The sequence below is a fragment of the Vipera berus genome, assembly GCF_964194415.1.
Source record: "Vipera berus genome assembly, chromosome: 2".
In the NCBI taxonomy this organism is placed as follows: domain Eukaryota; kingdom Metazoa; phylum Chordata; class Lepidosauria; order Squamata; family Viperidae; genus Vipera; species Vipera berus.
In genome coordinates, this window is record NC_138203.1 from 45286771 (window position 1) to 45313293 (window position 26523).

General features: G+C 41.1%; 2 protein-coding genes across 4 annotated transcripts in view; both read right to left on the reverse strand.

Annotated features, from left to right (window-relative positions):
* SLCO4C1 (solute carrier organic anion transporter family member 4C1) overlaps positions 1-26523 on the reverse strand; it is a 726014-nt gene that overhangs the window by 182967 nt on the left and 516524 nt on the right. The gene's annotated exons all lie outside the window — the stretch shown is intronic.
* ST8SIA4 (ST8 alpha-N-acetyl-neuraminide alpha-2,8-sialyltransferase 4) overlaps positions 1-26523 on the reverse strand; it is a gene marked incomplete at its 3' end in the record, with an annotated part of 88557 nt that overhangs the window by 44585 nt on the left and 17449 nt on the right. Inside the window, exon 3 of the mRNA XM_081317029.1 lies at positions 13525-13782. Within this exon, the coding sequence (XP_081173155.1) occupies positions 13525-13782 (258 nt within the window). The remainder of the gene's footprint in view (positions 1-13524; positions 13783-26523) is intronic.

The window sequence follows — 26523 nt, forward strand, 5'->3', positions numbered from 1 at the left end:
TCAGAATAATATTGCTGGTGTTTTTGTTAGCACACTAGACTTCAAAACTGAAGAAACAAACTTCTGCCAACAGCTGAGTAAACATCAGTCAGTTAATAGAATAACAGAGTTGGATGGGATTTTGGAGGTCTTCTGTTCAATTTCAGACAAATGACTGCTAATCTGTTCTTAAAAAGTTTCTATGATAGAACACCCACAACCTTTGGAGAGAAGCCGTTTTAGTGGTTAATTGTTCCAACTGTCAGGAAATTTCTCCTTAAATATGGTTCTCTCCTTGATTAGTTTCCATCCATACCCAATTCCTGCCACTGTTCGTATGTTTTAGTCTCCAGTCCCCTAATCATTTTTATTCATCTTTTTTTATATCATGGAGATCAAAAATGATTGCAAAACTCCAACTGTAGTCTTATCAAGGCATTATAAAGCAGTACTAACACTTCACATGATCTAGATTAATATTAATCTAATATGAATACATTATTGTTAATTAAATAAATCAGATGCTGAAATTCACACAACTCTAACAAAATTGATATACCGTATATACTTGAGTATAAGCCGAATTTTTCAGCCCACTTTTTGGGCTGAAAAATTCCACTTCGGCTTATACTCCAGTCAACAAAAAAACTTACCGAGGACTTGTGCGCGGCCGAAGCTTTGGTGCTTCCGGGATCGCGCGCACCTCTCCCAAGCCACCGCCGTCCGAGACCTGCCGAAGTTTGGGGAGGTTTGGGGAGGTGCGCGCGCACCTCCCCAAACCTCCCCAAACGGCAGGTCTCCGTTCCTCCACGCCCTGCCTGCCTGCTTCTTTCCGCAGCGGAAAGAAGCAGGCAGGCAGGGCGCGGAGGAACGGAGACCTGCCGACGTTTGGGGAGGTTTGGGCGCCTCCCCAAACCTCCCCAGGTCTCCGTTCCTCCTGCCGACGTTTGGGGAGGTTTGGGCGCCTCCCCAAACCTCCCCAGGTCTCCGTTCCTCCGCACAGACCTGCCGACGTTTGGGGAGGTTTGGGCGCCTCCCCAAACCTCCCCAGGTCTCCGTTCCTCCGCGCAGACCTGCCGACGTTTGGGGAGGTTTGGGCGCCTCCCCAAACCTCCCCAAACGTCGGCAGGTCTCCGTTCCTCCTGCCGACGTTTGGGGAGGTTTGGGCGCCTCCCCAAACCTCCCCAGGTCTCCGTTCCTCCGCGAAGACCTGCCGACGTTTGGGGAGGTTTGGGCGCCTCCCCAAACGTCGGCAGGTCTCCGTTCTTCCTGCCGACGTTTGGGGAGGTTTGGGCACCTCCCCAAACCTCCCCAGGTCTCCGTTCCTCCGCGCAGACCTGCTGACGTTTGGGGAGGTTTGGGCGCCTCCCCAAACGTCGGCAGGTCTCCGTTCCTCCTGCCGACGTTTGGGGAGGTTTGGGCGCCTCCCCAAACCTCCCCAGGTCTCCGTTCCTCCGCGCAGACCTGCCGACGTTTGGGGAGGTTTGGGCGCCTCCCCAAACCTCCCCAAACGTCGGCAGGTCTCCGTTCCTCCTGCCGACGTTTGGGGAGGTTTGGGCGCCTCCCCAAACCTCCCCAGGTCTCCGTTCCTCCGCGCAGACCTGCCGACGTTTGGGGAGGTTTGGGCGCCTCCCCAAACGTCGGCAGGTCTCCGTTCCTCCTGCCGACGTTTGGGGAGGTTTGGGCACCTCCCCAAACCTCCCCAGGTCTCCGTTCCTCCGCGCAGACCTGCCGACGTTTGGGGAGGTTTGGGCGCCTCCCCAAACCTCCCCAAACGTTGGCAGGTCTCCGTTCCTCCTGCCGACGTTTGGGGAGGTTTGGGCGCCTCCCCAAACCTCCCCAGGTCTCCGTTCCTCCGCGCAGACCTGCCGACGTTTGGGGAGGTTTGGGCGCCTCCCCAAACCTCCCCAGGTCTCCGTTCCTCCGCGCAGACCTGCCGACGTTTGGGGAGGTTTGGGCGCCTCCCCAAACCTCCCCAGGTCTCCGTTCCTCCTGCCGAGGTTTGGGGAGGTTTGGGCACCTCCCCAAACCTCCCCAGGTCTCCGTTCCTCCGCGCAGACCTGCCGACGTTTGGGGAGGTTTGGGCGCCTCCCCAAACGTCGGCAGGTCTCCGTTCCTCCTGCCGACGTTTGGGGAGGTTTGGGCACCTCCCCAAACCTCCCCAGGTCTCCGTTCCTCCGCGCAGACCTGCCGACGTTTGGGGAGGTTTGGGCGCCTCCCCAAACCTCCCCAAACGTTGGCAGGTCTCCGTTCCTCCTGCCGACGTTTGGGGAGGTTTGGGCGCCTCCCCAAACCTCCCCAGGTCTCCGTTCCTCCGCGCAGACCTGCCGACGTTTGGGGAGGTTTGGGCGCCTCCCCAAACCTCCCCAGGTCTCCGTTCCTCCGCGCAGACCTGCCGACGTTTGGGGAGGTTTGGGCGCCTCCCCAAACCTCCCCAAACGTCGGCAGGTCTCCGTTCCTCCTGCCGACGTTTGGGGAGGTTTGGGCACCTCCCCAAACCTCCCAAGGTCTCCGTTCCTCCGCACAGACCTGCCGATGTTTGGGGAGGTTTGGGGAGGCGCCCAAACCTCCCCAAACGTCGGCAGGTGTGCGCGGAGGAACGGAGACCTGCCGACGTTTGGGGAGGTTTGGGGAGGTGCGCGCGCACCTCCCCAAACTTCGGCAGGTCTCCGGACGGCGGCGGCTTGGGAGAGGTGCGCGCGATCCTGGAAGCACCGAAGCCTCGGCCGCGCGCAAGTCCTTGGTAAGCTCCGGGCGGTCACTTGCTTCGCGTCTCCTGAGGGAAGGGGGGGCGACTGGAGCGGGCGTGTTTCCTCGCCTGCTGGGCGCCGCGATTTGCCCGGGGAACGCGCGGGCCCCGAATGGCAGCGTGGAGCGAGGAAGCGGACAGCCAGGGCTTCCCCGAGAGCCGCGGCCACACAGGGTATTCCTGTGTATTCAGGCTTGCAAAATGGCGGATCGAGCCTCTGCTGGCGGCAGAGGCTTGCAGAGCGCGGATCCAGCCTCCGCCGGCGGCGGAGGCTTGCAGAACGGCGGATCGGCTTATACTCGAGTCAACAACTTTTCCCAGTTTTGGGGGGTGAAATTGGGGGTCTCGGCTTATACTCGAGTCGGCTTATACTCAAGTATATACGGTATTTACATTTGGACGCTTATTAAAAAGGAATTAGAAAATTTCCTAAGGATGAACAAAATCAATCACGGTTCATGATTTATATGCAAAACAAATTTGGGCTGCCTCAAGAGCATGAATTTGATTACTGAATAATCCCATTTATGGATTCTCTGAAAGGACAGCTTTGCTAGTTATTCAGTGTCAGTGTTGCTTTGGGCATGCTAGGAGGGGTTATTTTGGATGGAGGGATCAGAAAGGGGAAAAACAACAACTCACATTCTCAGTTCCTAGTTGCATGACTGATGTTTAAACAGAGCTCTGACTCATTCCATTGTTGAAGAGACACTTCTAGCAGTGGTTGAAAATGACATGAAAAAATAAGCAAAAGGAACATATGTAAATTTTGGGGGAGCGGGGGGGGGGAGAAGGCACATATTTAGTTTTATATTAAAACCTTATTTTAGCCTCCTGAGAATAAAAACTATGTCCTAATATTTTGGCCAAATTAAAATTTTGCCTCTAAGAATTTACTATACAGGTGAAACTCGAAAAATTAGAATATCGTGCAAAAGTTCATTTATTTCAGTAATGCAACTTAAAAGGGGAAACTAATATATGAGATAGACTCATTACATGCAAAGCAAGATAGTTCAAGCCGTGATTTGTCATAATTGTGATGATTATGGCGTACAGCTCATGAAAACCCCAAATCCACAATCTCAGAAAATTAGAATATTACATGCAATCAATAAAACAAGGAGTGTACATAGAACAATATCGGACCTCTGAAAAGTATAAGCATGCATACGTACTCAGTACTTGGTTTGGGCCCCTTTTGCAGCAATTACTGCCTCAATGCGGCCTGGCATGGAAGCTATCAGCCTGTGGCACTGCTGAGGTGTTATGGAAGACCAGGATGCTTCAATAGCAGCCTTCAGCTCTTCTGCATTGTTCGGTCTCATGTCTCTCATCTTTCTCTTGGCAATGCCCCATAGATTCTCTATGGGGTTCAGGTCAGGCGAGTTTGCTGGCCAATCAAGCACAGTAATCCCACGGTCATTGAACCAGGTTTTGGTGCTTTTGGCAGTGTGGGCAGGTGCCAAGTCCTGCTGGAAAATGAAGTCAGCATCCCCATAAAGCTCGTCTGCGGAAGGAAGCATGAAGTGCTCCAAAATCTCCTGGTAGACGGCTGCATTGACCCTGGACTTCATGAAGCACAGTGGACCAACACCAGCAGATGACATGGCTCCCCAAATCAACACAGGCTGTGGAAACTTCACACTGGACTTCAAGCATCTTGCAGTGTGTGCCTCTCCATTCTTCCTCCAGACTCTGGGTCCTTGGTTTCCAAATGAGATGCAAAAGTTGCTCTCATCAGAAAAGAGGACTTTGGACCAGTGAGCAACAGACCAGGTCTGTTTTTCTTTAGCCCAGGTAAGACGCTTCTGACGTTGTTTGTTGTTCAGGAGCAGCTTGACAAGAGGAATACGACATTTGAAGCCCATGTCCAGGATCCGTCTGTGTGTGGTGGCTCTTGATGCACTGACTCCAACCTCAGTCCACTCCTTGTGAAAGTCCCCAACACTTTTGAATGGCCTTTTCCTGACAATCCTCTCCAGGCTGCAGTCATCCCTGCTACTTGTGCACCTTTTTCTTCCACACTTTTCCCTTCCACATAACTTTCTATTAATGTGCTTTGATACAGCACTTTGGGAACATCCAACTTCTTTTGCAATTACCTTTTGAAGCTTTCCCTCCTTATGGAGGGTGTCAATGATGGTTTTCTGCACAACTGTCAGGTCAGCAGTCTTCCCCATGATTGTGATTCCTACTGAACCAGACTGAGAGACCATTTAAAGGCTCAGGAACCCTTTGCAGGTGTTATTGCTTAATTAGCTGATTAGAGTGGGACACTTTGAGCCTAGAATATTGCACCTTTTCACAATATTCTAATTTTCTGAGATTGTGGATTTGGGGTTTTTATGAGCTGTACGCCATAATCATCACAATTATGACAAATCATGGCTTGAACTATCTTGCTTTGCATGTAATGAGTCTATCTCATATATTAGTTTCCCCTTTTAAGTTGCATTACTGAAATAAATGAACTTTTCCACAATATTCTAATTTTTCGAGTTTCACCTGTATAGAGAGAAATAATTCAACTTGTCATTTATTTAATTCTCCCATTCAAGCAGTGGCATTCTCAAGACAGGAGTTTGGGGGAAAACTCCAGTTCCATTCAACAGAATGAAAAGAACCCCAAATGCAGCTGAGTTAAGCGTGCAGAAGAAATGGGGGCATGGCAAATATCTCCAATGACACGGTAATTTCTTGGGCTGTAATGAGTAGAAATGTATTTTCACACTGCAAGATTCTATTAATACAACCTTATAATAAAGACAGAACTAATACTTCTGGGGTTTGCTTCTTGACTGGACCACCTGAGAAGGCTGGTGGAAGAACTTTAGAATAGTCCTTCTAAACGGCACTACTTTCAACTGTGCTAGATGTTGACTTGAATGGTCTCATTTGTAGGGTTAACAGTATTCTCACATGTTAGCTGAGAATGACTTTTTGTAGATCTGCATGACATTCTGAAATGGTTAGATTTCCATTTGAATCCATATCTGAAATAATGTTCTTTAAAATGTTATTATTTATTCTTCCAGATCTAAACCACTTCCCAATGATATTGTAAATATTTTTTATGGTTTTAAATAGTTATCTCAATTCATTTCAGCTCCCAATCAAGCTGAATTTCATTCCATGTTGTTCCATGTGTTCTAGTATAAGGAACAATGAGATTTTGAAACAAATCAATGCTCTGTTTTCAACTTGAATCTCCAAATGTGCATACATCAACATAAATCTCATAAAGGAATAGTTGAATCAAACAATCTTTATTATTTATTTCTTCATTAAATTTTAATGTTTTGCTTCCTCAAATACCCTTCAGAAAAAACCAACATGAACTGACTCCACCTACTTTTATGAATTCAGGATAAAAATGTAGGGAGCAAAGGCATATTTTGAATTCCCTCCAGTAGAACATTCAAAACATTTCAAATTTTGTTCTGTTAGAATATAAGATGCTTGAAACATAGTCACATTTTAATTGCAGCTGTTACATTTCAAGCTCAGAATAAAGTATTTTGTGTACATACCTACTACTCAGACAGTAGACATGTTTACCTCTAGAGCTAATTCTGGGTTTGCAGCCAAGAAGTGTTCACAAGATGTGATGATTATGAAATAACACTACGATACAAAGATCTGGTTGGATTGTATATATGAATAGTGAATTATCCCCTTTTCCTTGATAAAAAGGAAGATTTAATATTATGTAGAAAATCTATCTATCATCTATCTATCTATCTATCTATCTATCTATCTATCTATCTATCTATCTATCTCAGCCTTGTTGGCTGAGGAGCTGAATATCTTCTTCGCCCGCTACGAGGTTAAAAGACCAGACCCCGTAGCCTCTGCTGGCCGGCCTTCTGACTCTCAGCCACTCACCCTGTGTGAACACCAAGTGAGAGCTGTATTGAAGGCTGTGAATCCCAGCAAAGCCGCAGGCCCAGATGGGGTGCTGGGGATAGTGGTCAGGAATTGTGCCGATCAATTAGCAGGGGTCCTGACAAGGATTTTTAACATCTCCTTGCAAACGGCATGTGTACCATCATGCTTGAAGGCAGCTACCATTGTCCAAGTCCCCAAGAAAACTGCAGTTGAGTGCCTGAACGACTACAGACCTATTGCATTAACATCTGTAGTCATGAAATGCTTCAAAAGATTGGTTCTCCAACATCTTAGAACATGCCTCCCACTGGACTTTGATAAACATCAATTTGCCTACAGGTGAAATAGGTCGACAGACGATGCCATAGCTACTGCTTTACACTCTGTAGCAAGTCATCTCGAGAAGCCTGGAAGTTACGTCAGGATGCTTTTTGTTGACTACAGCTCGGCTTTCAACACCATTTTGCCGAGCATTCTCATCGAGAAGCTGACTGACTTGAAATTCTCCCCCGCTATCTGCGATTGGATTCAAGACTTTCTTAGGGATCGGGTACAAACAGTGAGGGTCAGGTCTGCTTTGTCCACCCCCCCTGAAGCTTTGCACCGGCACGCCACAGGGCTGTGTGCTTAGCCCCTACCTGTACTCTTTATACACTTATGATTGTGTATCATCTGACCCATCCACTGCGATAATCAAGTTCGCAGATGATACAACTGTGGTGGGTCTTATTACAGGTGGGGATGAGACAGCATATAGGGCGGAGGTACAAAAACTATCTATATGGTGTAGTAACAACAACTTGCACCTAAACATCGGCAAGACGAAAGAGATGGTGTTAGACTTCCGGAGAAAAAAGGAGGAACCTGCCCCACTTTACATCGGGGAGGACTGTGTAGAGAGTGTTTCCTCCTTTAAATTTCTGGGAGTCTACCTCTGTGAAGATCTGACCTGGAAAGTTAACACAACCCAGGTGGCTAGAAAGGCCCAACAGAGGCTTCACTTTCTTAGGATCTTGCGGAAGAACAGGGTAGAACAACAGCTAATGACCCTCTTTTACCTCTCGTATGGTATTGTGGTTTGGTATGCTGGTCTGACAGCTGCGGATAGGAAAGTATTACAGAGGGTAGTGAGCACAGCACAAGACATTGTGGGCTGTTCCCTGACACCACTGGATGACATCGCCAGGGCTCGTTGCCTTGGAAGAGTGAGGAAGATTCTCAGGGATGACTCACACCCTGGACGGTATCTCTTTACTCTCCTACCATCCGGTAGGAGATATAGGAATATAGCCAGCCGTACCAACAGGCTGAAAAATAGCTTTTATCCGTGGGCTGTTAGGCTTTTAAATGGGACATAATCTTATGCAGAAGATATGATGTGTGGTGTAGTTGGTTCACATAGTGTGGTGGGATGGAGGGTTTGTTGTCACTGTGTGTTGGGGGGAGAGAGCACAGGGGGAGGCTCAACTAATCTCAATGTACACATGTTGTACTTTGACAATAAAGGTTTATTATTATCTATCTATCTATCTATCTATCTATCTATCTATCTATCTATCTATCACCATCATCTTTAGAAAAAAAGCAGGAAGGAACTAAAAAATGGTGGACTGGAACATGTATTCCCTATGTTAAATATACTAATTTAACTATGTTATTCATGTCCATATATATCATTATTTCAATGTTCACCTTAGATCTAGAAAAGCAATAAAAAATAGTCCAGATCTGGCTTGAGAACAACAACAAAAGAGAACAACATTCCAGGGGAAAAAACCCCTTTGGAAAAGACAGTTGTGCAATGGCTTAGAATGCTGCTAGCCTAACTCAGTTTTAGCACTTCTGGATATGATGACCAGATTCCAGAATTCTCAGTAATAAGCATGTTAACTGAGGAATTCTGGGAACTGACATTTACATGTCAACAAGGTATTCAGAATGTGGAAGGCTTGTATCACATACACTGTTATCTCCAATTTGTTCCTAGAGGTTAATGCACCAGTCTAGAAACCAGGAAATTGTGAGTTCTAGTCCTACCTTTACAAGAAACCTGGCTAGGTGACTTTGGGTCAGTTATTCTCACTCACTTCACAAGGGTATTGTTGTATGGAAAATAGGAAGAGGAAGGAGTATTAGGTATGTTTGCCGCCTTGAGTTATTTATAAAAATAATATAGGGAGGATAAAAACATCTAAAGGTAAATAAACATACCGGTAAATAAAATTGATGATTAAAGAATACATGGAATACAGTAGATATAAACAATTAAGATCTAAATAACTAACATAACTAAGGCAGAATATCAGCAAATAACCCTTTATCTGCAAAGATAAAGTGTGGATTGCTAAGGCTCAAAATAAACTAAGGCTTGTGGCAAGTCAAAAACAACAACAAAAAACTTCTTTCAACATGTAAAAAACAAGAAAATAGTTAAGGAAATGATTGGTCCATTAGTGGGAGAAAGTGGCCAGAAGGTGACAAGCAACAGGGAGAAAGCAGAACTAGTTAACTCTTTTTTTGCATCCATTTTTACACAAAGGGAAAAAACAGTTCAACCTATCAAAAAACAGTACCGTAAAAAAACCCACCAAGTTATGATAGGCAAAAAAATGGTAAGCGATCACCTGTCCACCCTAGACAAGTTCAAATCACCAGGACCAGATAGATTACACCTCAAGGTTCTGAAGGAACTGGCAGATGTGATCTCAGAACCACTGAACTATATCTTTCAAAGATCCTGGAGCACTGGGAAACTACCAGAGGGCTGGAAAAGAGCTGACGTAGTTCCCATCTTTAAAAATAGGGGGGGAAATGGATCCAGGAAACTACAGACCTATCAGCCTGAACTCAATACCTGCGAAGATTCTGGAAAAGATAAGCAAGCAACGAATCTGTGAACACCTAGAGGCAAACAAAGTCATTACCAAAAGCCAACATGTCATAAACAGATCATGCCAGACAAGTCTTATTACATTCTTTGACCAGGTGACAAAATTAGTGGACCAGAGGAATGCGTGGACATAATTTACTGGGACTTCAGTAAGGCATTTGATAAAGTAGACCACAACCTACTACTTGATAAGATAGAAAAATATGGGTTAGATAGCATCACCACCAGATGGATTCGTAGGCTTTCCTGCCTGAGCAGGGGGTTGAACTAGATCGGGGTTCCCAACCCCCAGTCCGTGGACCAGTACCAGGCCGCAGCTTGCCAGCAACCGGTCCACACAAACAAGCAAAGCCCCATCTGCAGGATGCAGGTAGCACACAAAAGCATGCACCCTTCGGTCCTCGGGAAAACCTCTCTCCATGGAACCGGTCCCTGGTGTCCCAAAGGTTGGGGACCTCTGGACTAGATGACCTTCAAGGTCCCTTCCATCTTCATCATCATTATTATTATTAATCTTCTAGATACAACTCAAACTAACTATAACTGATACCAAAGAATATGTTCTTGAATTAAATTCAAGCTATGAAATAATTCTATGAGCATTTCCTTTGCCTCCACTAATGCAAAAAGGGAAACAATATACAAATAACTAGAAAATCATATATATTATTGAAATGCAACAGTCTATTCTGACTACTAGGAAAGATGAATACATCACAAGATATTCCATGCTGAAGAGTAATTTTACAACTTTTCTTTAAATGATGGTGGTACCACTAATAAAAAGTCCAATAAATTATATTAATGGTGATGCAATGAACAGATCCTCAAGAATACTTCAGTGTTTCATATGATCTTTCTAGACCACAGGTCAGCAACCCGCGGCTCTGGAGCCGCAGGGGCTCCAGAGACAGGCAGTTGCGCTTCCCTTCTCTCTCTGTGTGTGTGTGTGTGTCTGTGTGTAACTCACACTGTTCTCCGAGAAGCTGACAAGCTTATTGGGTGGGGCTCCTGCCCTTGCTGCATCTTCACAGGAAGCAGCAACTCTCAAGGGCAGGAGAGCCAGCCCAGTAAGAATGTGTGTCAGCTTGTCCGAGAACAGCATGAAGCCAGCTTGCCAGGTGAGCAGAAGATCGGAGAAAAAGAGGGGGGGAGGGGGGAGATAGAGAGGGAGGGAGGGAGAGAGAGAGAGAGAAGAGACAACTCATGCACAGCAGCCACTATTTCTTTTTAATTAAACTCTTCAATAAAGTCCCCCCCTCATGTGTGTGCACGCATTTTGCGGCCCCCAGTGTTTTTTTTCCCCTCTGGGAAACAGGTCCAAGTGGCTCTTTGAGTATTTAAGGTTGCCGACCCCTGGTCTAGACCTATAAATTAAAAACACATGGATATGATTTATTTACTTTCTGCACAGAACAGACATACACGCCCATACTCTATATAAACTTTGTAATTTTTTTCACTTGTATGTGTTCCTTCTAAGATCAAGAAGCATCTTAGAAATTAGATGGACTATGTTAGATAAATTGCAGAATTCTATCTCATTTGTATTGCAGCAACAACTGACAGCTATTAATTATACTTCAGAAACATCTGCAAGATGGTAGGTTATCCAGTCAAATGGTAAGCATAAGGATCTACCATCATCCTTGCTACATCGCCTCTGGCTGGAAAAGTGAAGAATCTCTTTTGATTTAAAGAAAAAGTAACTGAAACAAACAATTCTTTTAAATAATGATATAAGTGCAGCAAAACAAGCAAACTGTAAAACTTGTAGGCTTTTTAAATAGAACTTTTCACTTCCCAGAAGAAATAACAACTTTCACTTTGTAAAGATAACTGCCTGAACAACAGTAATTTACACAGCTTTTAAACTCTACTTATTTATAGAACTCCAAATGTCTCTACACGGAACTTAAGCTATGTTCCACTATTTAAAATATGAACACAGAAAGTTAACCTACTGAACAATGACATGTCCTGGTCTATATATTTAGGAAAGCTGACAGTCACATTTATTTCAGTAGTGATCAATTCCTACTGAAGAAAAAAAAAAATCACAAGGAAACAAGGAACTCTTGCATCTGACAGCCACCCTTTAGCCCCACCTCCTAAATCTTCTAAGATTTACAAGAAATCTATGGTAATGTTGATGGAGATTTTGGGGGGGGGGAGAGAAGTTATAAAATTAACTGCAAGATTTGCCCCAACTTAGCACAATTATTTTACCTACTCCCTGCAAAAATGCAAAGAATTACACCATCAAAGATTATTAATCCAGTGATATAATGGGAAGGGAGGGGCCTGCAAAGATTATGGAAATAGGAAGCTTAACGTTGTTTAATTTTGACCGGATTGCTCCCTTCTATAATTTGATACCTATAGGTCAGGGGTGTCAAACTCGCAACGTCACATGACGTGTCGCGACGTATTGTGACTTTTTGTTTCATTGCCAGTAATGGGGTGGGCGCGGTTTTGCCATGACACATCCAGCCCATGGGCCAGCAGTTTGACACCCCTGCTGTAGGTCTAGTAGACTGTAACTTATAAAAATAAGAGCAAGCATAAATGATATCTAATTGATTTTATTAGCTCCTTTAGTACACAATCTAGAGATGCGGTAGTTTTTTGTCTCCAGACAACGCTGGCTCTTTGATTTAAAAAATAAAGAACCACCTGCTAAAATCAGTCATGACTAGCGGAGTAAAGCCCACAGGGACACTTTTAGCTTTTTAGTTCCCAATGCCTAAATTTAATTAAATTTATTTTACCTGCATTTTGATTTCTTGCTGATCTATGATAATGCATAATTTTTACCTTTGAAAAAAATTAATTATTAAAATGAAATATATGACCGTATTTGTGCGTGTACTTAGGATGTATTTTCAGTGCAGTACAGCATATAAGAATTTAGATAGGAAATTCTAACAATTCCCTTAATGGGAATTATTTGGCTAATCCCCAGTGTATTTCATCTAAACATAACCATAGATATTCCAAAGGTGCTTTTTCAAGTGGCAACTGGACTTTTGTATTTTTCTTCTCATTCAAGAAGCTTCTTCAGCTATGGCTGGATGGTGGGGAATGGAAAGATTTATATTTCTTGCAGACAGATGGTAATTTGCATTCTTTTAGAAAATCACTGAGGCCACTTGGAGGTTTATCTGTGTCATCAGGTTTACCTGAGTGGTACAAATGGGTGTGGAGCCTTGTTGGAACTGCTGAAAGGACTGTCTGGTAGACAGAGATAGATGACGTTGTATCCCTCCCCCTCTTTTGAGAGAGCTGTTCAATTTTGAGGCAGATGGCCTCTTTGACCCCTCTTTCAAAACCAGCGGTCCTCTCAGTCCAAAATGTTAACTTTGCTGTCTTCAAGAGTGGCCTTTGTCTTTTAAATGCAGATGGACTGCTGAATCTTGTCCTGATGGGTTTGTCCTCCTATGCCTGTGCCATGCATTTATGAAGTGGTTGTTTTATTTCAACATTGTACAGATCTGCACGTCTCACTGCCTTGTACTGCATATACCTCTTGGATGAAAAGCAAAACGTCTTCAAAGAAAAACAAGAAAGTCCAGCTGCCTCTTGAAAAAGCACCTTTGGGATAACTATGACCTGGATGACTGAAAATCTCCATTGACATGTAACCATAGACAGTGCATGTATAATAAATAAATATGGTATTTTTCTATTATGATGACTGGCAAGAGAGAGAAATTGAAAACATTTTCTTTTTGTGGAGCCAGTTCCCTATCAAAATAATTATTATGCCTGCATAATGAGCAAAAGCAGATCCTACAAACAGTATCACCAATCTCTCTGCAGCCTCCAGCAGTGCAATTTCTCATTCATAATATATAGACAGCCCTGTTCCTTTCTTACTGAAATATCTTTAATTTGGGCATCATATGGTGAAATATATAATCCAGAAATTCTGAGCTATCATTCCAAGTTGAGCATTTCCGTTCATTGCTGTTGAAGTAATAAGTAATCTGTCAAGGAAAAGATAAAGGCTCACCTTATAACGAACTCATGGTTGTCAATCTCTTTTCCACACCCACTATCCAGAAGGATGCCAGAATTTCCTACAACAGAACATGTCTTAAATCGACGATTCTTCATTGGAGAAACTTCGGGAAGGAGGCTATGCAAATCCTGAGAAATATTTAGTGTACGGCGTCTGTCTAACACATAGTGGATTACATCTCCGGGCTTGAAACTGCTTTTGACGACTGAGATGTCTCTTTCGGCATCCAAGAATCGAAGAATATTCTTCCTGCATTATAAACAAGAAGGCAAATGCATTGTACCTCTTTAAGAACTAAAGCAAACTGTTGTTGGATGATGCCCAGAACACAAGAAAACCTGTTGCTCATATATCACTTTTGAAAGATGTATTTCAGAAAACCAATCTGGTTTTTTTGGGGGGGGGGGCGGGGGGGAAACTCACCTCCGAACTTGCATGGTCACTTCAAGATACTTCATACTTCAATTGCCTAATTCAAATGTCAGATGAAATAACTCTGTGCAATACACCAGGAGGAAACCAACATTTTAGGACAGAGGAAGAAATAATACCAAAGTTGAAGACTGATTCTCACTGAAATGGTACCAAGCCCTAGTTTGAACTTTATATATGATACCCCTTTTGTGCAAAATCTCCATTTCTGTGATCAAACAGATTCTAATATTCAGCAAGAATGGAAACATTTTTCTTTTTTTCAGCAAGATATGACACCTCTTGAAACAAAGAGTGAAAATATATTATCTGTGAACTTTTTAAAATTATAATGAAATTACATTTGTAAAGCTAAGATTAAAAATTACGATGTAACTTTAAAATTTCATGTCCAACTCCCACAAATCCATTTTACTGATTTTTTTTAATCAACAAAGCAGTCAATAATTTTTGAAGAAAAATTAGATTCAATCATATCTGTAACAAAATTATCACTTATAAAAAGCATAATTCTACACATAACACAATAAAGAACTTTTAAACATTCCTGTTTATTTAACAAATCAGTTTTAGATAACATACTAAATTATAGCTATATGTACAATATTAATAAGAAGTTAGGCTAAGATGGTGAGCAAAGAACCTCTGTTTCTAATAGATGGTTATTTCTCATGTTTTCATCTGCAACTCTACATTAGTGTACATTTTCAATAGAAATGTCATTTCAAAGTACTTTTTCCAGCACAATCCTGAAAGGTCTATTAAAAAGGTTAGTTGTAGAGTCAAACTTTATCCATGAGGAAATGGCATCACTTTGATTCCAGAATCCCTACCTCTCGTCTTACCCATTATCCAAATCTGGATGCAAACAAGCCCAAGCTACTGTAAAGAGCAAATAATACTCCCGAAGGCCTGTTCCTAACAAGAAAATTTTCTCTTCTTCTGCTTTGGGAATGGACTCACTGTGTGCTTTCTCTTACTGTTTCCTTTGAAGAGAGAAAGAGTTGCTTAGGGCACTGTGTGGCTAATTCTTGGAGATCAGATTTGTGATAGAGCAATTAGATTAGTGAATAGAAAATACAATGAATCTCTTGGAAGAGCAAAGAGGATTCTGCTGAAGTTGAGTTTTCTGCATTCTGTGAAATATACTGTACTGGATATCAAGGACCATGAGACTTTTTCTCTCATCTCCACATATCCACAACATCCTCTCCTTCATCTCCCCAATATAGCCTTGACTGAAGGAGAAAGAAATAAACTTGGACATTATATGCAGAAATCCTTGATGCCTCAGAGTGTAAGAAGTTCCTCAAAACTCCACATGCAGACAACACAGTGACAGAATCCATTTATAAATATTTATATTTATATTTATATTTATTTGATTTATATACCGCCCTTCTCCCAAAGGACTCAGGGCAGTGTACAGGGCAATAAAATACCAAAAATAGAATACAAAAATTAAAAACAGATTAAACAATTGTGCCCGAATATAATAAATTAGTTAAAATCAGTAATTAAAACCCAAAACCCATCACCCATCAGACCAGGCCAGCTTGTTCAAATAAGTGAGTTTTTAGATCACGTCGGAAGGAGCGAAGGTTGGGAGCCATCCGGAGCTCAACCGGTAGACGATTCCAAAGGTCTGGCGCGCCCACAGAGAACGCCCTCCCCTGGGGGCCATCAGTCGACATTCTACGACCGGTGGCACTCTGAGGAGGCCCTCTCTGTGGGAGCGCACTGGGCGAAGGGAAGTTGACGCCGGCCACAGGTGCTCCCTTAGGTACTCCGGACCCATGCCATGTAGGGCTTTATAGGTCATCACCAGCACCTTGAATCTCACCCGGAGGGCAACTGGAAGCCAATGCAGCTCACGAAGCAGAGGTGTAACATGGGAGTATCGGGAGACCCCCAACACAACTCGCACGGCTGCATTCTGCACCAGTTGAAGACTGTACGCAAGGCATCCCGGTCCAGATAGGGTCGCAACTGGCGCACCAGGCGAACCTGGGCGAAGGCCCCCCTAGTCACAGTTACTATATGATCTTCTAAGGAAAGCTGTGAATCTGCGAGCCCTATCTACGGGGGTAATAACTCACCCCCCATAGTAAGAGATGGAACAATCTGAATTTCACGAGATGCCGGCACGCACAGCCACTCAGTCTTGTCAGGGTTGAGTCGAAGCCTGTTCCTCCCCATCCAGACCCGGACCGCCTCCAGGCAACGGGACATCACATCGAGGGCATCACTGGGGTGGTTTGGGGTCGAAATAAAAAGCTGGGTATCATCAGCATACTGATGATAACCAACTCCAACCACAAATGATCTCACCCAGAGGCTTCATATAGATGTTGAACAGGAGAGACGAGAGGACCGACCCCTGAGGGACTCCACAAACGAGAGGCCTCGAGGTCGACCTCTGCCCCCCTGCCAACACCGACTGCGAACGTCCCAGGAGGTAGGAGGAGAACCATTGAAGAACAGTGCCTCCCACTCCCAACCCCCTGAGACGCCGCAGCAAGATGCCATGGTCGATGGTATCAAAAGCCGCTGAGAGGTCTAATAGGACTAGGACAGAGGAACAACCCCTGTCCCAAGCCCGCCAGAGATCATTCACCAGAGTGACCAATGCCGTCTCCATGCTGTGCCCGGGCCTGAAACCCGATTGGTATGGGTCCAGATAGTCAGCTTCCTCCAGGAACAAAGGGAGCTGATGCGCCACCACCAATGTGGTTGGTGAAGTCAAACCAGGCATTCTAGACTAAGGTAGGGGGTGCATTTGGCAGGATTGTCAGATGAAATGCATGAGGGTGAGATAGAGAACAAATTGTGTTTTCTGTCAAATGAATATTGCAGTATTTATTTTATACAGGTTTAAATGGTCAAGAATTCCATTATAACAGCCAGAGAAGCACCAAAACTGATAGTTAACCACAAATTCACACATTAATTCAAGAGGGAAAGATAGCAATTTTCTATAAGACTGTGCCAAGAGTAATTGCAGAGTGAGCTTATTGCTTCACATAGATGCAGTTCTTTTCAAGTACCTTCAGCACAACTGTGTCCCTAAAGCAGCAGGAGATAAATTCAACTCAGAAACTTGACCTTTATGCATTTAAAATACTAAAGCCACAGGCAGTCCAACCCTTATTTTTTAAGAAAAAAAAATCCCCAGCTCTGTATGAGAGCAATATAAATCTGTGGAAAGAACTTTGGGTAGAAAGGATTCAAGAGAAGGAAAAATTGGGAAGAGGAACAAATGGTTGCAGTGATTCATTTAGTGACTGTTCCAAGTTACAACAACAAAAAAGTGACTTATGACATTTTTCACAATTATGACCATTGCAACATCCCCAGTCACATGATCAAAATTCAGATGTTTAGCAATCAACTCATGTTTATGATGGTTGAAGTGTCCTGTGGTCATGTGATCACCTTTTGCAGCTTTCTGACAAGCAAAGTCAGATTCGCTTCACAATCATGTTAACAACTGCAGTGACTTACTTAATAACTGTGTCAAGAAAGGACATAAAATGGGGCAAAACTCACTTAAAAACTGTCTCAATTAGCTACAGAAATTTTGGGCTCACCTGTTGTCGTAAGTCAAAGACTACCTGCATACTCTCTGCCAGTTTGAATTCTGCCTCTAGTTATTACTGCCTACAGAAGGAATGCTTGAAACTGCCTTATGTTGGTTCATTGGTTAATCTATCCCAGTTATTACTCTGAAAGGCAGTGTTCCTTCATGATTTCAGGCAAATTGATGGTCCCTCTTCTACCATGGATGAAATGTTTGTAGGCATCCCATTATAAAGCTTTTCTTTTAAAAAGCGCTTGCTATAACTTAGCATGGAACACAAAAGAGTGTTTTCCAATATGCTCTCCAACATATTTCTGATCCATCTAAGTCAGGTATGTCAAACCTGCGACTTCACGTGACTTCACGCGACGTATCGGAGCTTTTTCCCCATTACCGGCAATGGGGTGGGCATGGTTTCCTGGTGACACGTCCAGGCCGCGGGCCGGCAGTTGGACACCCCTGATCTAAGTATATTTCTGGTGCATACTCAGCCCATCAAGATAGATAAGACTGTGCAGGAGCTAATCTTTTCAAGGAAGGACAAAGCAACCTGAGGAAGACTTCCTTGATTACTTTGAGGTAACTTAGCTTCTAGGCAGGCACACAGACACACACACATACACAAATGGCCTTAGATTTCTATGAGGATGAGCTGTTGACTCACCTTTCAGAAACTGTTATGTGCCCCAGGAGGCTAAGATGTGTTATCTCTTCAAGTACTGCCTACCTGCAAACAACCTGCCTACCTGATAAATATCCCATATTTTAGAAAGGTCTAGCTTGACAATTATTCTTTTCCTAGCCTGTAGCCTTTTAGTAATTAACCTTATACTTGAAACTCATCTTCAAAGCCATCATCTCCAATGACTTATTGTTTATCTTATGCTAAGGAATGGATAACCATTTAGTAGCAAGACATATTCAGTAGTTTTTTTCTGGAGAAGCAAAGATTGCATTCGCAAATGAGTTGGGGTGATGTCACACATGAAGATAGGAATGCTTCTTGCATGTGTGCAATTTGTCAATGGATGAAGTTTTCCTTTAAAAAAAACATATGAAGCCTAGTTTAGGTTTTATGGCAGCTGAACATGCTCCAATCTTATGCAATTTCTTCTCTCGGGATTTCCCAGACAACATGGCTGTTGCTCAGATTTCTGGAAGTTAAAGTACTTATTCCACAAAAGGTGAATTGTGAAAAATTTAGTGAAGACAATGGACAAATGACCACATGGTAGTGGCTAAGTCTCCAACCTTGGCAACTTTACAACTTGTATGGCTAGCTGAGGAATTCTGTGGGTTGAAGTCCACAAGTTGTAAAATTGCAAAAGTTGGAGCCCCTGACTTAGAGGACTAAAAGGAGGTAAGTCAAATGAAATGAATAATTAAAAATGCTTAGTCATGACCTTTGTTTCCTTCAGTTGTGCTTACCAGCTGTTAAACAACAACAACAGTCCCCTATATCATATTCTGCTTAGAAGATTCATATGGGGATCTGATTGATCATTAGAGAAATAGGATATAAGACTAGATGGGTCTTATTTCCTGTAGCACAGCGGTGTCAAACTGCCGGCCCACGGGCCAGATGCGTCATACCAAAACAGCACATAGGAAGATTCACATAGGAAATAATGCCATTAAAATCCTGAGTATCCATATTCAGTGCTTTAAGTGAGAAGAATATTTCTTACGTTCTAACTTAAGTTATTTCAGTGAGGTATATTTACTCTCTCTCTCACCCACATACACACACACACACACACACACACACACACACACAGGAAACTTAAATATTGCTAAATGTGGGAGGAAAAAAATGTTTTTCTCTGTCTTCAGTAAACAATATACCACTAAGAACAAGGAAATATATGTTTCAGAGTAATGAAGCAAAATGAAAAATATTAAAACCTAAAGTACTTAGAGCTCCAGATAAATGATAATAAAGTAAGGCAAATGTTTCATTTCCCTACAGTTTCACTGCTCTGCCATTTATTTTTATTTTTATTCTTAATGATATTTTTATCCTTAATGTAATCTTGCACCTAAATGGATTTAAAAGCCTTTCAAGTCCAAAATACCTAGGTTGGCAAAATGTATGAGTATTCCAAAAGGATAATGCAATGAATTGTAACAAATTTGTATGAGTTTCCAAGTTTCTGACTCAAAACAGGTGGCTACATTATGCCGAGTCAAACAACTGCTCTAACTCGGTGGTATCAGAGATGCAGATTCATTTTTTTCTGTAATAGTCCTATTCCATGGGTGTCAAACCCGCAGCATCATGCAACTTTTTTTGCATTGCCGAAGCTGGGGTGGCCATGGCCTCTGTATGATACAACCGGTCCACCGACAGTTTGACATCCCTGTCTTATTCCCTTGAGAGTAGACCTTTATGGGCTCTATGCCTCTAGTCACTGAGGGGAAATCAAGAGCAGATGAGGTTGAAGCCAAAAGCAGGCAAAGCAATACCTTTTTGGTTGGTCATCTCTTTCTCTCTCCCACTTCCTCTGTTGAAAAAGCTGTTAGCAAAAGAACAAGATGTTTTTGCCATCAGGTAAGCTGCTCAGAGAGCTTTTGAAATCAAATTAAGGCTTAAAGCAACCAACTGACCATCTATAACTGGAAACTGCTCTATTAAGTTTAATAAAAGTCCATAACTTGTGATGCCCACAATTGAAATTACATTACTTTAAGACAGGTATTATTTCCTCCAAGGAGTCATGGTGGCATAGAACAGAATCCCCAGCTCAATTTTTTTCCACAGGAACAACACTTCAAGTTACGTTGGGCTGAAAGATAGTTCAAAGTCAACTATGACCTCCTGTAGCTGAAGATGGTCTTGAACCTGGCTATCACTCGTCTAATATCTAGCACTCGAACCACTGGTTCTACCACATTGTTCCATCCTTTCCTTTGTATTGTCTTTCAAGGTGAAAAACATGGTTTGGTTGTTCCTTGCTGTGTTATTTATACAATAAGTTTGTGTGGTAAATTGAGGTAGAAGAAAAGACTGACTAGTTCAATATCTTTTTATGAATTTCATTGCCAAGTGAAAATTTGAATTCAGATCTCTAATTTCTTTTATTAAGTACATTATAATGTGTATATTAATAATTGTGTGGCTGCAATTGTATTTTTAGCATCCTATAATAGATTTATGGAAAAGAGTATATTAATATATTTTAGATGCTTAATAAATAGGATCCAAGTTGCCAGAAAAAGCTCTTAGCAAATATCTCCCACAAATTTAAGAATATAAATTTTCTAGAAGGCTTTTTAATTCTTTACTGCTAGAGTTGTTTGGCTTTATCAATCATTAACAGTAACAATTTTTGGGAACCCAGACAAATAAGATACTAACCTAATTAAAAACTCTCAATTTTAGCTACTTTAGAATTATAAACTTTTTGACAATTTACAATATGATTTGTATCAAAACAATTGGGCAAGACATGTGTGAAAGTACTAAAAAATTATTGACAGCCTGTCTTAAAATTCTTTTCTGTAATAAAAGCATGGAATCTACTGTACTATAAATCTTGTACAGAGAAATATAGCCTGAAAAAAAAACTCCTGAAAATATTTAACTACCTTACATGAAATCAGAATACTGAACTAGGTCAGGAATGTCAGGATTTGATTTTACCAAAAATTAGTCAATCAATCAGCCTCTAAGGGCTACATTGATACGATGTTGATGTTACTCTTTTGTAAAATGAATAAAATATTTTGGATCTTTTTTGATAATAAGTGAGATGGGGGGGAGACTGAACAGAAAAAGAAAACAAGTGTGCCAAGAGATAGCTTAGTAATGAAGGTTAAATCATTTATTTTCCGTTTTATTTTCACATAATAAGAAATGGAAGTATTATACAACTAAAAATCTGTGTTTAGCTGCTAAAATGCCCTTTGAGTCACTTGCCATCCAGAGTTATGGATAAATTTATGACAGAGAAATCTCAGTGCCTGCCACAGAAGGTGCAGTGTTACTTCTAGGTTGCAGCAACGTATGAGCAGTTCGAAATGCCTGTTCAAAGAAACAGTAGCAGGGAAGGCATATGAATAAAGTATCCAAAAAATTAAACATTAAGCCAGGATTTGGACTGATCTGGCAGAACTAACTTAATGTTATATTAATAGACATTGAACGGAAGTATTGGGCCTTTGGTTCAATGGACCTATTTGGAATTTGGGTACTCTTATAAAATGGTTGCCTTAGTAGCTACTAGTTATAAACTACATACTTTTAAGAAGTCAAAATGATGCAATTACTCCTCCCCACTCCTTTTAGTCATCAGTCTGCTTTGCCTATTTTCTAAGAAAGTACAGCACACAACTATATAAAAGCTTTCTAAAAACTGTTAATGGAACATAGATATGAGCCCAGAAGCATTTTGGGAAGTAAAGATGGTAGCTTCCTATCATTACAGTTAGTCACACAGTCAGCCAGTTGTTTAGGCTGGATTTGCACCCACTGAGTGCTTCCCAAGGACTTGGGATAGGCAAATATTTTTGTTTCATGGTATTATTATTATTATTATTATTATTATTATTATTATTATTATTATTATTATTATTATTATTATTATTATTATTATTATTATTATTATTATTATTATTATTTATTATTAATTATTAATTATTATTATTATTATTCCTGTTATTATTATTTTAAAATCAGGGAAGGCATAGCAATAAATAAGACAAGTATCACTGGGCATAATGATATCCAGTTGAGAATCTGAGACACGGCGATTTTGAACAGCTTGCAACTTTCTTCACTCAATTTAACCATTTTATCACTAAGGGAAAAAAAATCATTCCATTTTTTAAAAAAAAATATCCCTCAAGCTTCTTACTTTTAAAAAGACATAATGACTGTGATTAAGTGATTAATACATAACTTAATGTGAACTTGGTTTTTTAAAAAAAAATATTGATTTCTCATTTTAAAAATGCAAATGATGTAGCTCAGTAGTTAGGTTCAAATCTCCGAGTGTCAAGAAGACAGATGGTCCAAACAAATCTTCACAAAACCTGCTTTTAAAAAAGTTCATACATTCCACATTTGTAATTAAATTTTCGTGAGGAATGAAGATGAAAGATTTGTGTTTATATTCTCCTAGGAGTTATTGATTTCACCAAACAAATGGCTACTGTTATAACTAACTCCTCTTTACTTTATCCTATGGGACATCTTTGTAAGGAAAGTCTTCACTTTTTAGAGACTTTACTGATAATTTTTCTAACAAATGAAATCACTTTATTAAATAGAACAAATCACAGATAATAAATATGCGAACCCATTTCTTTCTGGACCCGTCTCTTTAAAGCTGAGGCTGATGGTTTAACTGATCTTGGGCTAATTTGTATAAAAATAGCTCTTAATATTTAACATGAGACAATACATAGAATGATTTAAAATATTGCTACAACTGAATTACATTGCACATCGAACAATCCATTGGTTAAATCACTGCTTAGCATGGAATTGTGAATCTAATATTATTTTCAAATTAATCCTGGCCATGCCTGGAAACTAATTAGTATAAACAGAAAAATGTGTAAAATGTATAGACTGTTACAGAGGTGGGCTTTTTTCCCCTAATGTTAAATTAATAGGTGCTTTTTGGTTTTGGAACTTAACAAGTTACATTCTCTTTTTCACATCAAAGAAAGGAAAGTCTGGCTGAAATGGGAATTAGGAAAATGTCTCCTGCATCACCTAACAACAAGCTATTTTCTTCAAATGAGCAGCTCCCTGTGAGACTACAAACTCAATGCAGATTCAAATGGCATTTAAAGGATGAGTAAGACCACTGTTAAAATTTTGTTATTCTATATTCTTGCAGAATTGCAATGGTAGACAATATATGTACCTCAGGTTTGAAGGCTTAAGTAGGAACCCATATATGCCACAACTAACCATACCTTACTTCCCAAATCCACAGCATAGAAGGTGTTACCTAGGCAGGTCCTGAAACACGTACAAGTGAAAACCTACGGTCAGACAACTCCTACAGCCCAGAATTCCCCAAATCCATTTTGATACCAGTTGCTAAGATAAGGTTCTACCCATTGATCTTACACACATACACAGACAGACACACACATACATACAAACACATTTCCTTGGGTTGCCGAAATCCACACTAAGTCGAGTAGCACAGTGCCATTGAAGAGACTGAGTTTCTTTATGATTAGTTGAGGGGGAGATACATTTGTAGCATCCACAACACACTGAGTGATTCCAAAATAATGTTATTGCACAATGGCATAACCACAGAAATACCTCACTTTCACAAAGGACAATATGTACATAATTGTACCAACTTGCATATTTCCTCATTTTTCTACCTCAGCTCAGTCACTAGATGCCCGGATAGGATGGAGACAGATTTCTACGCCTGTAAACATCAATCAGTGTTTTCCAGTGTTTGTATCAATGGTATGTTTTCTCACATGGTCTAGATCTAGAATTACTTTTTCAGGAGTCTTGTGGTGAAGAAATGATTTGCAAAATCAAACAAAAACAATTTTGAGAATACATAGAGAACGTATTTTGGGAGTTAGGGTAAGGGCTTTGGACAGATTATTCCCAAGAGCAAAGTCATGGAAAGAGAATAACAGCCAGAGTTTTCAGTGCTAGATAATTAAAAAATATTGGGACTTCAGTGAATTATTCAAGATGTCTGTCACTCCCTCTTTCTGCTCACTTCTAGATGGAAGAAAATAGTTTTAAGGACTCCTCTCTCTACTTGTTTGAATTTTTGTGGCTAACAGTTATTCCATTGCATGTGCCACATTTGCTATTAACAAATTAAAAATAAGTCTTGGCGCAGTTCTATATACCCCTTACAAATGTTACCTATCTCACAACTGAACCTGCAGTGCCGGAAAACCACAAACAGTTCACATGCTTTTCAACTTAGCTTGGAGTCTTTTTGCTGTTTCCTTTTTTTCAGAACAAAAGGAAATCTCCACCTCTACTAATCAAGTGAGAGCCTTTGTGGTTATTCAACTGAAAACAAAATAGGACTCTTAACAAAATAACATTCTGGTCGATATGTTTTAAAAGTGTGTGTGTGTGTGTGTGTGTGTGTGTGTGTGTGTGTATAGAGAGAGAACTGTCCAGGTTTATATTCAATCCAAATATACTAATAATGTTCCACTGAAATCGCCATATGTCATTCCACAGAATATGTTCTGAGAATTTATTTTTAAAAAAGGTTAAGATTAGGTTTTCATAAGGTTTAACAAACAATTAAAAACAAAAATCAGCTTATTAAATACATTAGTTATAAACATATTTCAATTCAATGTTTCAATTTTATGTGATTTTTTAAAAAAAAATTCAGATGCACCTACATCAAATGATTCAACAATGTTGAAATTAAAAAAAATTAAAATTAAAATTAAATTAAAAGAAAAGTATCATACAATTTAAGCATAGCAATGGAGAAATAGCCATACATACTTTTATATCTATAGATAAGACTTCTACTTTTTTTTTTCTTTCACCAATTTTGGCTTGCATCCTTCTGCTTCCCACCAACCCAAAAATCTCCAAAAGGAATCAAGATACATTTTATTTTTATGATTAATACCATGAAAGCAATGTGATTTCACTTCTCTGAAGCCTAGAGACAGCATAATTCACTTCATCAAACCAATCTGGATGATTTCTTTTCAGAGTTTTGTCCTAGCACCCCTCAAAGAATCTCCAAGATGGGTGATTCAGAGGCACTCAATGAAACAATCCAGCCTAGAAAATACTTCACATCTAAACCAAGCTGGTGTGGAAAAGCAGTGCCTTCTCTATGATGCTCACAACAGCAACATACCCTCCAGATTGTTTTGACCTTTCTCAAACACTGTGTAAAACATGTCCTTCCCCCTTCCCTCCTGTGCTGATCAAAGCTGAGCAGCAGTTTCTCTGCAGCAATGCCCGAAGGAGATAAGTAGTATCTCCTCTGCAGTCTCACCAAAAATTCTGGCAAGCGGCCCAAGGATACTCTAGGCCAAAAAGTTCCAGAGCTCATAAGGGAATGCCAGCAATGTGTGCTTAATCTGCCCAGCCTGGAATCAATTTCACCAGCACTGCAGGGGAAGGCTTGTCTCGGCTTTCACCTGGAGGATTTCTCTCAAAAAGGCAGCTCTCAGCGTACTTTCATTGCATGAGTTGCATGAGTTCCACAGGAACAGGCTGAAAGGGGCTCTAAGCAAGATATAAAGCAACATACTTTTTCTTTTAGAAGAAAGTGATTATATCGCTTTGTGAAGCAGCTACAAGGTGATTCATTCAAATCTTGGTACTTCACTTTGATTATTAAAGTTATACACATCCCCTACTAGCTGCTGTTATTTTGTAGAGATTGTTCAAGTATGCTATGACTGTTTAATCCATGTTCTCAATCTCAGGGCAAGGTATTTTAATTTGGGAGAGGAAGGTGATGCAACTATATTTGATGGCATATCCAGACATCTCACCATATTTTCTAGTTCTCTACCTGCACTAATTTTTATGGAGGCTATATACTATTCACCCATTGCTCAGGATATTCAGATTAGCAATTGATAGGTCCTTTATAGTAACATCCCATAACAGGATAGAATTTATTTCAGGTGTCTTCAAACTTGGCCCTTTTATGACTTGTGGACTTCAACTCCCAGAATTCCTCAGCCAGTGTGCCTGGCTGAGGAATTCTGGGAATTAAAGTCCACAAGTCACAAAAGGGCCAAGTCTGAAGACCCCTGATTTATTTTATAAGGATTGTGAATAAAGAACTTTAAAAACTTAAAATACCCTTTCACACCAGACAAGTAATTTTTAGATCTCTCTAATAAAATATTCTGTTCCTTCGTAGTTTAGCAGAAGATAACCTTTTACCCCAAATCATCAAATACGCCATTAGCGTATTTGATCTTGATGATTTCTGAAGACATTTTTCTCCCCATCTTTACAACAGTTTGGGTCACAT